Consider the following 15,740-nt stretch of genomic DNA (forward strand, 5'->3'; position numbering starts at 1 on the left):
CTACAGATGTCATGCCAAGAGAGAAGCAAGTATGAAGGCCTAGAAGACAAAGCAAGGAGGTATGGAACTGGGAAAGGACATAAAGCTTGGGGACAAAACAAAAAAGGGGGCAAGGATTTCTACAAGGCTCAGCCACACGATAAGCTGGGACGGCAGTTCAGGAGCCTATTCCATGATGCCTGCCGTCGTCTGTGGCGCCTTTTGAGGGGACCTCAAGGTGTTTCCACAGGCCCTGAGTATGCCAGGCACTGTGTTAGGTCCTGGTGAGATCCTGCTAAGGAAGGCTATATGGTCTCTGAGCTCCCGGATTTACAGTCCAGTAGGGGAGACTAATGAAAGCCATGAAATCAATCATAAATAATATACTTATTTACTGGATACTAAGAAAGAGAATAATGACAGAGGTGACAGTTTTTTTGTTTTTTGTTTTTTGTTTTGAGACAGAGTCTCGCTCTGTCGCCCAGGCTGGAGCGCAGTGGCGCGATCTCGGCTCACTGCAAGCTCCGCCTCCCAGGTTCACACCATTCTCCTGCCTCAGCCTCCCAAGTAGCTGAGACAGGCACCTGCCACCACATCCAGCTAATTGTTTGTATTTATAGTAAAGACGGGGTTTCACCGTGTTAGCTAGGATGGTCTTGATCTCCTGACCTTGTGATCCACCCACCTCGGCCTCCCAAAGAGCTGGGATTACAGGTAGAAGCCACCGCGCCTGGCCCCAGAGGTGACATTTAAGCTGAAACTTGAAACATGAAAAGGAGCTTGATAAGCAGAAAGCAGAGAGGTTGCACCAAGAGATGAAAGGATAAAATGTGATCCATCCATACAATGGAACATTATTCAGCCTTAAAAAGTAATCACGTTCTGATACATGCTACAACATGCATAAACCTTGAAAACATGATAAGCAAAAGAAGCCAGACATAAAAAGACAAATATTATATGATTCCACATATTTGAAGTGTGTAGAATAGGCAAATTCTTGGTGACAGAAAGCAGATAGAAGTTACCAGAGTCTAGAGGGAGAGGGAATGAGGAGTTAATGTTTAAAGGGTACAGACTTTCCATTTGGGATGATGAAAAAGTACTGGAAATGGCTAGTGGTGATGGTGACACAACATTGTGAATGTACTTAGTGGCGCTAAATTGTCCACTTATATATGGTTAAATGGTAAATTTTATATTATGTATATTTTACCCAATAAAAAAACTTTTTAAAGCAAGGAGGCCAGGTGCAATGCCTCATGCCTGTAATCCCAGCTACGTGAGAGGCTGAAGCAGAAGGATCACGTGAGTCCGGAGTTCGAGGCTGCACTGAGCTATGATCATACCACTGCACTCCAGTCTGGGCAACAGAGCAAGACCTCATCTCTAAAAGATATACATAAAAAAATTTAGAAATAGGCCAGGTGCGGTGGCTCATGCCTATAATCCAACACTTTGGGAGGCTAAGGCACAAGGATCACTTGAGTCCAGGAGTTTGAGACCAGGCTGGGCAACATAGTGAGACTCTGCCTCTGTGAAAAATTAAAAAAAAAAATAGCTTGGCATGGTGACACACACCTGTAGTCTAAGCTATTCCGGAGGCTGAGGTGGAAAGATCACTTGAGCCCAGCCGTTCAAGACTGCAGTAGGCCGTGGTTGCACCACTGCACTCCAGCCTGGGTGACAGAGCAAGACCCTGTCTAAAAGAAAAACCAAAAAACAAAAAACACCCTTTTCCTCAGCAGCATCCAAGTTCATAATTTTCTAGTGTTTTTAGTGGAATTCCCAATTCCTGTGGCTTTATAACTCTGAGATAAAAATACAATGTCAGTTGGCACATGGCCCAGATTCTAGAGTCCCAAAGAAGACTGAAAGATAAATAAGAAGCGGTGTGTGAGCTCAGAAAGGAGCAGGCACAGCAGTGAGAAACCGAGGCCATGTAGTGACACAGGGGAGGAGGAGGAGGAGGAGGAGGAAGGTGTCAGCGGGCAGAGGGAGCAGTTATTAGAGAAGGAAAAAAGAAGCGAAGATCTTTTAAATAACAATTCTTTGGGAAAATGCAGCAAGCACTCTCCTCTAAATTAATTTTCTACATTCTCAGTCTAATAATCCAGATGATGGCTAATTTTCAAGGCAATCTAAATGGTTTTATATGGGGTTTCCTATGTAAATCCTTAGAGCGTTCTTTGATAGGCACTATGGCACATTTTAATCTAAGTTCTGCATTTTAGTTGATCCATTGAAAGATCATCTTAGAACTAAAATGTTATCTTTAGAAATTCTTAACCCCCGAGGATGATAATTAATGATCAAAATGCGTGTAGAGCCTACACAGCAAGTCAGAATATCAAAATGATTAACTTAGCCATGCACATCACTGGGGTTTCTTAATTATGCAATAAATTCAATGAAAATTGTGAGGGTTTCTCTTTTTTCCAAAACGAAAACAGGTTTCTTTGTCTGATATGTGAAAAATTCCATCACGCTCACTTTGGCAGCATGTATACTAAAATTGGAACGATACAGAGACTAGCATGATCCCTGTGCAAGTATGACATGCAAATGCATTAAGCATTCCATTAAAAAAATTTCTTTCAATACAGAAAGTATATAAAATATAAAAATTGGCTGGGTGCGGTGGCTCATGCCTGTAATCCCAGAACTTTGGGAGGCCAAGGTGGGCGGGTCACCTGAGGTCAGGAGTTTGAGACCAGCCTGGCCAACATGGCGAAACCCCATCTCTACTAAAAATACAAAAAATTAGCTGGGCATGGTGGCAGACACCTGTAATCCCAGCTACGTGGGAGGCTGATGCAGGGAGAATGGCTTGAACCCAGGAGGCAGAGGTTGCAGTGAGCTAGATTGTGCCACTGCACTCCAGCCTGGGCAACACAGTGAGACTCCATCTCAAAAAAAATGTGTGTATATATATATAAATGTATATATATGTGTGTATATACATATATATATAAATGTATATATATGTGTGTATATACATATATATAAATGTATATATATGTGTGTATATACATATATATATAAATGTATATATATGTGTGTATATACATATATATAAATGTATATATATGTGTGTATATACATATATATAAATGTATATATATGTGTGTATATATACATATATATAAATGTATATATGTGTGTATATACATATATATAAATGTATATATGTGTGTGTATATACATATATATATAAATGTATATATATGTGTGTGTATATACATATATATATAAATGTATATATATATATGTGTGTATATACATATATATATAAATGTATATATATATATGTGTGTATATACATATATATAAAAATGTATATATATATATGTGTGTATATACATATATATATACATATATGAAGTCCAGGATCCCAAACCCTCCCATTGGAAACTATCACCATTAACATTTTGATGTATGGCATTCTAAACATTTTTCTAAGCTTATCTGTATATAGGAACTTTTTCAAAATTAAGATTGTTATTCATAGAATTTGTAACTCTGAAACATACTATTAATACTTATCTATGTCAATAAATATTCTTTTTTTTTTTTTGAGACGGAGTCTTGCTGTGTCACCCAGGTTGGAGTGCAGTGGCGCAATCTCAGCTCACAGCAACCTCCACCTCCCGAGTTCAAGCAATTCTCCTCCCTCAGACTCCGAGTAGCTGGGATTACAGGTGCACGCCACCACGCCCAGGTAATTTTTTGTATTTTTAGTAGAGATGGGGTTTCACCATGCTGGCTAGGCTGGTCTCGAACTCCTGACCTCGTGATCAGCCTGCCTTGGCCTCCCAAAGTGCTGAGATTACAGGTGTGAGCCACTGTGCCTGGCCTGCAATAAATATTCTTTTTTAAATATTGTTTTTCTAACATAATTTTATTGGATACATAATATTCCATTTTAAGGGATTGATTTACTTAACCAATCTCTTGTTGTTAGACATTTGAGATTGTTTCTAATATTTCACTACAATAAATAGTTATAAACAAATATAACCACAGCAAATTAGAAGGCTTTACACTTCTTTGCATGCATAAATAAATTGGAAAATCTGGATGAAGTAAATGATTTTCTAGAAATACATAATTTACCAAAATTGATCTTAAGAGGGAAAGAAAAAGAATGGACATGATTAGATATGCCGGCAAGTATAGGAAGAATTTAAAAGTAGTCCAAATAGTCCAAGGGCTACCTCTCCACTAGTGCCACATCCAGATGGTTTTATAGGTGAAATCTCCCAAATCTTTAAAAATTCTATTTGTAGTATTCCAGAAATAGAGAAAGAAGGAAATTTTTACATTCTTTTTTTTTAAATTCAGAATAACATTAATACCGAACTGAACAAAGATGGCACAGGAAAAGAAAATAGAGCAATTTCACTTATGAATATCGATGCAAGATTTCTAAGTAAAATTTAGCAAATATAATCCAAATGAAAGGAATAAAACAACAAAAACCCAGATTAATTCATTCCAGCAATTAGTACTGATCATTATCAGGAAATCTAACATTATAACCCACACATCATTATTATTTTTTTTTCTTTATGAGATAGGATCTCGCTCTGTCACCCAGGCTGGAGGGCAGGGTGTGATCATGGCTTACTGCAGCCTCAACCTCACAGGCTCAAGTGGTCCTCCCACCTCAGCCTCCCAAGTAGCGGGGACTACAGGCATGCACCACCACTCCCAGGCTGGTCTTGAACTCCTGGGCTCAAGCTATCTGCCTGCCTGGGCCTCCCAGAGTGCTGGAATTACAGACATGAGCCACTGCATCTGGCCACATTATTATTTAAAAGAAGAAAAAATATATATAATCACCTGCCTAAAAGACATGATAAAAATAACTTATTTCCAATTTAAAAAAAAGAAATTCATAAAAAGTGTGAATAGATTGATGCTTCCTTTAGATTATGGACATATAGCCAAAAACTAGAAAAATGGTAATTAAAAAAATTTTTTTTCACTTTTCAGATGGAAACAGGCACATAAAATGATAATATTTGTAGACAGAGAAACAGAAAACCAGGTCAAGTGTGGTGGCTCATGCCTGGAATCCCAGCACTGTGGGAGGCAGAGACAGGCAGATCACTTGAGCCCAGGAGTTCAAGACCAGCCTGGGCAACATGGCGAAACCCCATCTCTATAAAAAATACAAAAATTGTCCAGGCATGGTAGTTCGTGCCTGTAGTCCAGTTACTCAGGAGGCTGAGGTGGGAGGATGGCTTGAGCCCAGGAGCACCAGTGCACTCAAGTCTGGGTGGCAGAGCAAGACTCTGTCTCAAAAAAAAAAAAAAAAAAAGAAAAGAAAAGAAAAAGAAAAAGGAAAAAGAAACAAAAAGCCAAAAAATTTTAAAAACTAACCAAAAGCCAGTGTCATCATAAAAGCGGAAGCAGCAAAACAAAGTGGCTGAAAACAATTCTGAAACTAGAACTCCTGGGTTCAAGTTCAGCTCTGTCTCTAGTTGTGTGACCTTAAACAAATTACAGTCATGCATCACTTAACAATCTGCATACATTTTGAGAAATGCATCATTAGGCAATTCCTTCATTGTGTGAAGTCACAGAGTGTACTTACACAAACCTAGATAGTAGAGCCTGCTACTCACTTAGGCTGTATGGTATACCTATTGCTCCCAGGCTACAAATTCACACAGCATGTTACTATACGGATTACTGTAGGCAACTATAACACAATGAGAAGTACTTATATATCTAAATATAGAAATGATACAGTAAAAATACAGAATAAAAGATAAAAAAAGGATACACCTGTAATAGGGCACTTACCATGAGTGGAGCTTGCAGGACTGGAAGTTGGACTAGGTGAGTCAGTGAGTGAATAGTGAGTGAATGTGAAGGCCTAGGACATTACTGTACACTTTTATGTATAGTAATGTACATACAGTAATATACATACAGTAATGTACTTGCTGGCAGAGCAGTAAGTTTGTTTACACCAGCAATGCCACAAACACGTGAGTGTGATGCACTACAACATTATGATGGCTACGATGTCACTAGGCAATAGGAATTTTTCAGTCTCATTATGATCTTATGGGACCACTACAATGTGGTCCATCATCATATATAAAGTGCTTAAAATAATACTTGGCACACAGTGCCATACGAGTAGACATGATTAGATATGCCAAATATCAGCCAGGTGCAGTGGCTCACACCTGTAATCCCAGCACTGTGGGAGGCCAACACAGGCAGATAACTTAAGGTCAGGAGTTCAAGACTAGCCTGGCCAACACGGTGAAACCCCATCTTTACTAAAAACACAAAAATTAGCCGGGTGTAGTGGTGGGTGCCTGTAATCCCAGCTACTCGAGTGGATGAGGCATGAGAATCACTTGAACCCAGGAGGCAGAGGTTGCAGTGAGCCAAGGTTGTGCCACTACACTCCAGACTGGGTGACAAAGCGAGATTCTGTCTCAAAAAATATATATATATATAAAATATATAATATATTACATGTATTATATATAAAATATATAATATACATACATATATAATATATATAATATATTACATATATATTACATATATTATATATAAAATATATAATACATTACATGTAATATATTATATATAAAATGTAATGTATATTATATTACATGTAATATAATATATAACATGTAATATATATTATATATTTTATATATAATATATTACATGTAATATATATTATATGTATATGTATATATACATATATGTAATATGTTATATATAAAATATATAATATATATAATATAAAATATATAATATATTACATATAATATAATATATTATATGTAATATATAATATATAATACATATAATATATTATATGTAATATATTACATATATTGTATATATTATATATTATATATAATATATGTTATTCCCACATGACTTTTTATATATATATATACATATATGTGTGTGTATATATATATATGTGTATATATATATATATGTGTATATATATATATATATATATATATATATATATGTTCATTCCCACATGACTTCTGGGAATATATATATATATATACACCTAACATCAAAAAACTAACATCAGGAATGAAGAAACACCCAAACCATTTCCCTAACAGTCAGGAATAAAAAAATAATATTCAAAGGCAACACTACCATTTAAGTCTTTGTTCTAAAAATACAAAGTGATCAATCAAGAGAAAAACATAACTATTATAAAGAAAGAAAAATTTATGAATGGAATTATCATGATTTGCAGATGATACGATACTATTCCTGAAAAATCAAGAAAATCACCTGAAAATCTATGAGAAACAAACAGGAATTTTAAAGATTTACTTAACTCATTTATTCCCAGAAACTGAAATTTAGAGAAAAATATGAAAACAGTTTCAAGGTGGTATGAACTGGGAACCTGAATTTTTTGAAAACTCACCTTGGCAATGTAATTTTGGGGACTCCCATGTGCCCAGGGCTGTGCAGCTTGAAACTGTATCTTCTGGAACACTGAAGAATCCTTCTCTGCAAGCATAACGAACCTGGCTGCCCAGCCTAGATGTGTAATTTCCTATGATATAGCCATCTGGAACCTCAGGAGGGGTACCACAGTCTATTTCTGAAAATAAATTAATGTCAAATTCATTACCTCGTGAATGTAAATCTTCAAAATTCACAATCTCTCTCCACCTCTACCCCATTCCTCACACACACACACCCCCAAGCCATATTTTAAGTACACTGTTTCATTCCCACATGACTTCTGGGAACATTTCCAACAATTGTCCTTATTCAATCTTTTGGCCTTCCATAGGTAAAGCATCTATACATGCACAAAGCTGAAATAACTTAGCAATTAACCCTCACTAATTTACACTAACTAAAGAGAAGCCTTGTCCAGTGAAATAAAACATCTGAATTGCAAAATACCTTAAGATATATGTACCTTGATGATTTTCAGGGTCACTTTTGAGATGCAGGGACCTTACCAAATCATTGGCATTTACTATCTAACATAGTAGTTAATATCGGAATATCTATTAACTGCTAATAAAAATCCTTTAAGTTTATGAATTTTGCTTTTTTTTTTTTTTTTTTTTGAGACAGAGATCTCACTCTGTTGTCCAGGCTGGAGTGCAATGGCATGATCTCGGCTCATTGCAACCTCTGTCTCCTGGGTTCAAGAAATTCTCATGCCTCAGCCTCCTGAGTAGCTGGGATTACAGGTGCCCACCACCACACCTGGCTATTTTTTTTTATTTTTAGTAGAGATAGGGTTTCACCGTGTTGGCCAGGCTGGTCTCGAACTCCTGACCTCAAGTGATCCACCAGCCTCGGCCTCCCAAAGTGCTGAGATTACAGAGCTACTGCTCCTGGCCTAATTTTAGCTTTTTTAACATGGCCCCCTCTAACTTGATTGTTGTTATTTGCTTTATTTCATAGGTTGTACAAAATGTGCAAAGGATCAGATCACCTCCACCTGCCTCCCCAACACAGGCTTGGAGCAGAAGAAAGTCACCATCAACAGAATTTCACCTTGAGATGCCGCATTTTTTGGCAGAAACTCACCTGTGCATGATGTGGCATCGGTGGTCGGGTGGAAAGGCTCAGGTCCATTCCTTGGCAAGTATCCATCCATACAGTAGCATTCAAAGCTCCCATGAGTGTTCACGCATCGCCCTCCATGCCTGCACAGGCCAGAAACTTCACACTCATCTATGTCTTGGGACCCAATCCAAATAGAGAAAAGGAGAAAAAAACAGAAAAAAGAAAAAAAAAAAGGAGAGGATATTGTGACAGCCATTTTTTCACATTTTCAAGCTACTCTTGTAAAAAGACGCATTTGTTTGCAATTGTATCATACATTTTATTTTATGCCTTATGGGTTCTTCTCATATATCGTTCATATCATAGGCACTGAAAACATAGCAAGTGCTCAATAAATGTTTGTCAGTGTGCTCTGGGATTTTACAAAAGCTGATAACCATCACCAGCTCCCTGACACGCAACAAAATGAACTCAAAAACATAAATATATCCAATCACTAAAAAATATCCTGACCGGGCATGGTGGCTCACACCTGTAATCCCAGCACTTTGGGAGGCCGAGGCATGTGGATCACTTGAGGTCAGGAGTTCGAGACCAGCCTGGCCAACATAGTGAAACCCCATCTCTAGTAAAAATACAAAAATTAGCCAGCCATGGTGGTACATGCCTGTAGTCCCAGCTATTCAGGAGGCTGAGGCAGGAGAATCACTTGAACCTAGGAGGCGGAGCCTGCAGTGAGCCGAAATCACGCCACTGCACTCAGCCTGGGTGACAGAGCAAGACCCGTCTCAAAGAAAAAAAAAAAATCCAATCACTAAAAAAATCCAATCACTATAAATATATCCGATCACTAAAAGAATCCAGTCACTATAAATATATCCAGTCACTAAAATATATCCAGTCACTATAAATATATCCAATCACTATAAATATATCCAATCACTATAAATATATTCAATCACTATAAATATACCCAATCACTATAACAAAACAATGGTCCCAACCTCATACTAAAACATCTCAAGTAGGGCTTCAGATAGAAAACAATTTACAGGCGTGGCACGGTGGCTCATGTCTGTAATCCTGGCACTTTGGGAGGACTGCTTGAGTCCAGGAGTTTCAGACCAGCCTGGGAACAAAGTGAGAACCTGTCTTAAAATTAACTTAAAATATAAACAAAATTTTTAATGTTTTAAATAAGGAAAACAATCTCCAGGAGAGTGAAAATGCCAGCCCATGAGTATAGGATGGTGTGGCAGGTAATAAGGTGGTAACTTAATTAGGAAAGGTCTTACTAATTTTATGAAAATGAGACAGCCTTAAAACAGCCTTCTGGAAGGACAGGACATGCCCTTTTGCAGATTTTTTGCACCTGACTGAAGACTATCAGAGGCAGCAGGTACAGGGTAAAAACTGCCCAATAAGCCAGAGGCTGGAGAAGAAATCTCTCTGCCAGTTATTAGTTTTTTCCCTCAGAACTGACTTTAAAACTTTAAGAATTCCATCAGCTGGGCATGCCTGGACATGCCTATGGTCCCAGTTGCTCAAGAGGCTGAGACAGGAGGATTGCTTTGAGTCCGGGAGTTCAAGGCCGGCCTGGGCAACACAGCAAGACCCTCATCTCTAAAAATAATAATAATACTATTTTCATCAGAGCCACATAGTTCAATTCCACTTGGAGAAAACAAAAAAGCACCCTAACTGAAATTCCTAGGACATTGGCATAAAAACATCAGGGATTGAGCAGAAGACAGGAAGCAGCATGATTGAAGAAAGTCTGTTTTTTAAAAAAAAAAATTTCAAAAAGCTAGTAATACCATAATTTCCTTTTTTTTTTTTTTTTTTTTTTGAGACATAGTCTCACTCTGTTGCCCAGGCTGGAGTGCAATGGTGTGATCTTGGCTTATTGCAACCGCTGCCTCCTGACTTCAACTGATTCTCCTGCCTCAGCCTCCTGAGTAGCTGGGACTACAGGTGTGTACCACCACGCCGGCTAATTTTTGTGTGTCTTTTTGTAGAGACAGGGTTTCACCATGTTGGCCAGGCTGGTCTCGAACTCCCGACCTCAAATTGTCCACCCAGTTGGCTCCCAAAGTGCTGGGATTACAGGCATGAGCCAATGCACCTGGCTATAATTTCTTTTTCTTAAATGACATTTTAGCCCCCAAAAGATAAAAGAAAATTGGCTCAGAATCCTTTTGAACTTTTATATTCTTTATTCTTTTTCCTTTTGGGTCTTGGATCAATGAACTCCTCTCCACTCACACCAATTATTGTTTGGGAACCAGTAATTCTATTCAATTGCTGAAGGAGCCCATCCAAGTCAAACCACCCTCACACAAGAAGAAGTGCCACAGAGCTTCTTCTCCTGGGTTGTGGCTCATGGTGGTTTCCATGATTCCCAGGAGTCATTCAGGGGGCAGTTCTAAGGGCCAGAACATCTGCCTGTTCTCCATGACTGGCTGGAATCATCTCACACTAGAACCCCAGCAATTCATTCCTCCTCTAACATTGGTGACATTCAGAGGCCTCCCTGCAACCAGCTCCTGAGCTTGATGTTCACTCTGCAAAGCACAATAAACACCTGGATGCAGGATTCCTTGGAATCCAGGAACTAGGATTCACATCCTGTGGTTCCAGGCAAACAGTGACTAACTGCTGATACCCCAACACTTGCTAAGCTCTGCCCCAGCTAAAGCCCGCTGATGTTTCTCTGGCAACTGTGATTCTGAAAGAAACAGTATTATCAAGAAAAGCAATTCATCAGCTTTTACAAAGTGATAACTGGAGAACTCACAAGGAAACGTCATGGGAATGGCTGCCAGTGGACATGGTCTTCATGGTGGGGGCATGGAAATGCTCCAAAATGAGACAGTGGTGATGCTAGCACAACTTTGTGAATATACTAAAAACCACTGAGTTGTATACATCAAAAGGGTGAATTTGATGGTATGTAAACTATAGCTCAATTTTTTACAGAAGAGAAGGTCATTCAATCATTGCAAGAATGGAATAAATAAAAGTAGAGCCTAGATCTGGATTTTGTTCCAGGCAGATTAGGCCTAGTTCGGCTGACACCTATTTGGCCCTTACATAAAATATTTTTTTCTCTTTCCTCTTCCCCTCTTCTTCCCTCCTCCTGTTCCCACCAATCTTCTCACTCTTCCTCCTCCTCATTCTTCTTCCTAACTTAAAAAAAAAAAATTAAGACAAAGTCTCGCTCTGTCACCCAGGCTGGAGTGCAATGGCACAACCTTGGCTCACTGCAGCCTCAAAGTCCTGGGCTCCAGCGATCCTCCCACCTCAGCCTTCCAAGTAGCTAGGACAACAGGCACACGCCACCACATCCAGCTAATTTTCTTATTTTTTGTAAAGATGAAGTCTCATTCTGTTGCCCAAGCTGGTCTTGAACTCCTGGTCTGAAGTGATCCTCCAGCCTTGGCCTCCTAAAGTCCTGGGGATACAGGCGTGAGTCACCATGCCCAGCCTTCTTCATAACTTTCAGAAGCTGAATTCATCTCTTGGAAATATAAACATACTGATAAATATATAGTTGTAAGTTTTCCCTGGCAAACTCCCACAGCCTAGAAATCACAATTTCAGGGATCATATTCTCCAGAAGATTCCCCTGATTCCTTCCTCACGGCCAAGATAAGTGACCCCTAGATTCCAGTAAATGCTGTTTGCTTACCTATGACTAACACTTTATACTGAAATTAGCTGTCTGCTCGTCACCCTTCCACTAGCACAGCCTTGTCATATAAGAAGTGCATGAAAGGCCGGGCGTGGTGGCTCACGTCTGTAATCCCAGCACTTTGGGAGGCCGAGGCAGGTGAATCAGCCGAGGTCAGGACTTCGAGACAAGCCTCGCCAACATGGTGAAACCCTGTCTCTACTAAAATACAAAAATTAGCTGGGCATGGTGGCGGGTGCCTGTAATCCCAGCTACTCAGGAGGCTGAGACAGGAGAAGCACGGGGGAATCGCTTGAACCCAGGAGGCAGAGGTTGCAGTGAGCCGTGATTGTGCCACTGCACTCCAGCCTGGGTCACAGTGGCTCATGCCTGTAATCCCAGCACTTTGGCAGGCCAAGGCAGGCAGATCACACTGTCAAGAGATCAAGACCATCCTGGCCAACATGGTGAAACCCCGTCTCTACTAAAAGTACAAAAATTAGCCAGGCATGGCAGTGCGCACCTGTAGTCCCAGCTACTCAGGAGGCTGAAGCAGGAGAATCGCTTGAACCCGGGAGGCAGAGCCTGCAGTGAGCCGAGATCATGCCACTGCACTCCAGCCTGGGCAGCAGAGCGAGACTCCGTCTCAAAAAGAAAAGAAAAGAAAAAGTACATGAGAAATGTGTATTGAATAAACAAAACACTAGATAATCATCTTATATGCTTTTTTTTAGTTAGTGTCTTTTCTTCTTAATATACAAAATTTAATACTGTAACATTGTACTTCTGCAACCATGCAGCCAGTAATTTGCTACCTAGAACAACAGGATATTATAAAATGTTTTCTCTGAAGGAATGTGTTCATTCGTGCCAAGAATAAATCAAATGTATCCTTTGAGAGATTCTGCCTTGGTACATGTCAAGAGGGAGGATGAATCCGAGCATAAGAACCTATGGTTCCTGGTAGCTAAGAAGATAAAATATGTTCTCCTTTCATTTTATTTTTCCTGAAAACCTTTAAATATCACGAAGCTTTCCAGCAGAGTCATTAAGTCTATGCAAAAGCATCCTAGAACCAGGAGGCTTTTTCTGCCTTTCCTCTTCATTATTGTTCAAAGATTTTCCTAGAAAGCCAGAGAGCAACATTAAATAGTGTATGCTGTTTATAGAGTTCAGATAACAGAGGAGCCGCTAAAAATTAGGAGGGTTTGTCCCCACCCTGTATTCGACCAGCCTATGCTCAGAGACCCAACCTACAAAGCTCCCGTGCTCCCAAAACTCGCACTCCTCACTCAGCGCACACATGTGGGAGGCAAGCCCACATCTCTTAACAGGGACAACTCTGACCTCCTGTGAGCCAACAGCCGGGTGCCAGCCCCCAGATTAGTGTGCTCTGAGCTGAGGAGTGCCACTCACCCCAAGGACCCCCGACCTGTGGTTACAGGAACCTGCGGGAGGCACACCATCTCCAGAGAGTCCCTCCTCACTATTCATTATGAAAACGATCAGGCCAGGTGCAGTGGCTCATGACTAATCCCAGCACTTTGGGAGGCCGAGGCGGGCAGATCACTTGAGGCCAGGAGTTTGAGACCAGGCTGGCCAATGGGGCAAAACCGGATCTCTACCAAAAATACAAAAATTAGCTGAGCATGGTGGTGCGTGCCTGTAATCCCAGCTACTCAGGAAGCTGAGGCAGGAGAATCGCTTGAACCCAGGAGGCGGAGGTTACAGAGAGTCGAGATTGTGCCACTGCACTCCAGCCTGGGCAACAGAGTGAGACCCCCCCCTTAAAAAAAAAAAGTTCAAACAAAACATTACAATGAAAAAAAAAGAATATTACAACGAACTCCCATAGACCCACATCCCCCCAAGATTCAATCGTTGTTTACATTTTGCCACTTAAAGTAGCTTACAGACTAAATGAATACTATTATAGATACATCATCATAACACCCCTAGATACCTCAGCATGCATCTCCCAAAATAAGAATATTATCCTATATACCACAATACCATTATTCCATCTAACAAAACTAACATTAATTCCCTAATATTAACAAATACACAGCCCAGATACTATCCTGCCATCGCCAATTGTCAACACCGCAGCCCCCTTCTTGAGTACCTGTACAAAAGGTGCCATCGTTGGGAATGAATGTCTTGTTGTTGTTTGTGGCTCGATATCCTTCCAGGCAAATGCAATAGAAGCCCCCGGGGGTGTTGTGGCAAGATGTGTGGTTCCCACAGACAACAGTGGCTCCAAACTGGCACTCATTTTTATCTGTTGACACACAGACAAGGGACCGGAAGAGCTATCAATCCACACCGACTTCAACAGCCCAGACTGTCCTCCCATGCTATGGACTCGGGAACCAATGTTCTGTGACCACACCTTAGTGATCTATTTCTCCAGCCTCTTCTCCTTTCACGATGCTCCCCAGACTACAGGACCTGGGCCCCTCGTAGTTATGTGCCAGGAGTGTATGAAACCCCAAGAGAAACACAACACCTCAATCTGGCAATCCGTCTGATTTGAAGATTGGGAGAAGAGGGTTCTCTTTGAACTTTTCCAAGCTTAAAAAGATCTTTTCAGAGGCCCACGGAAACAAACCAGCAGAATTCCCCTTTTCCAGTTCAGCCATTCTCATGGTTTTTCATGAAAGCCAGGGTAGGGTGATTTTACAGCCAGTGATTAACTGGAAAATTTCTTCCTTCTGAACTACCAAGAAACACAATGGAATTAGTGCTGCAGCCTCATCCGGAGCAGGGCTAATGCAGGAGCAGGAACAGCTCATGCTAATGGTCAATGACCTGTGGTGAATAATGTTAGTCCCTCAGTGCAGAGGCCTGGAACATGGATACTCGATGAGTCCCCAGAAGCTTGCCCGGAGTGTTTTTCATTGAATAATATGAAATTGAAAGATGCAAAATGAACGTAAATCTCCCTCTCATCTCTGCCCTCTAGCTCAGGGCTCAGCAAACTTTTTCTCACAGTATCTGTTGCAACAACTCACCTGTGCTCATGGGCACGAAAGCAGCTGTAGACAACAGGTAAACTACCAAGCAATGTTACGTTCCAGTAAAACTCCACCTACAGAAACAGGCAGCAGGTTGAACTTGGCCCATGGGCCATAGTTTGCTGACTCTGCCTAACCCTCTAATTTAAGAGGAAACTCCTGCGACCAAATTGTTTATGCATCCTTTTAAAGCTGATCTACCCAGTTAGCTTTTTTTGGGAGAAAAATCATCAACTTATGAATTTTTAGCTTGTTTGTTACTTCGTGTTTTATTTCACCAGTGGGCCCCTCATATCCGTTTAATGGCCTCTCACAATTGCACTCAATTCTTACTCACCCAAAAGTACCCTCCAGAAGATCTGGGTGGGTTTTTTATTATTATTTTTATTTTACAGTCATATGTCACTTAATGATGGGGACACATACTGAGGATTGTGTCATTAGGCAAGTTCATGATTGTGGGAACATCATAGGGTGTATTTACACAAACCTAAATGGCATAGCCAACTGCACACTTA

General features: G+C 40.2%; 1 protein-coding gene and 1 non-coding gene across 7 annotated transcripts in view; one reads left to right on the forward strand and one right to left on the reverse strand.

Moving 5' to 3' along the window:
- SUSD1 (sushi domain containing 1) overlaps nt 1–15,740 on the reverse strand; it is a 136,681-nt gene that overhangs the window by 96,051 nt on the left and 24,890 nt on the right. For all 6 annotated transcript variants that reach the window (XM_063696664.1, XM_055350404.2, XM_019034269.4 and 3 more), the window contains exons 3-5: nt 14,331–14,486; nt 8,554–8,706; nt 7,424–7,603 (exon numbers count right to left, since the gene is read on the reverse strand). In XM_063696664.1, coding sequence (XP_063552734.1) covers nt 7,424–7,603; nt 8,554–8,706; nt 14,331–14,486 — 489 coding nt within the window. The remainder of the gene's footprint in view (nt 1–7,423; nt 7,604–8,553; nt 8,707–14,330; nt 14,487–15,740) is intronic.
- Nucleotides 2,465–2,568, forward strand: LOC115935878 (U6 spliceosomal RNA). Its single transcript, XR_004071474.1, has one exon. It is a non-coding gene; the product is annotated as a U6 spliceosomal RNA (small nuclear RNA).

Source organism: Gorilla gorilla, chromosome 13 (genome assembly GCF_029281585.2).
Source record: "Gorilla gorilla gorilla isolate KB3781 chromosome 13, NHGRI_mGorGor1-v2.1_pri, whole genome shotgun sequence".
In the NCBI taxonomy this organism is placed as follows: domain Eukaryota; kingdom Metazoa; phylum Chordata; class Mammalia; order Primates; family Hominidae; genus Gorilla; species Gorilla gorilla.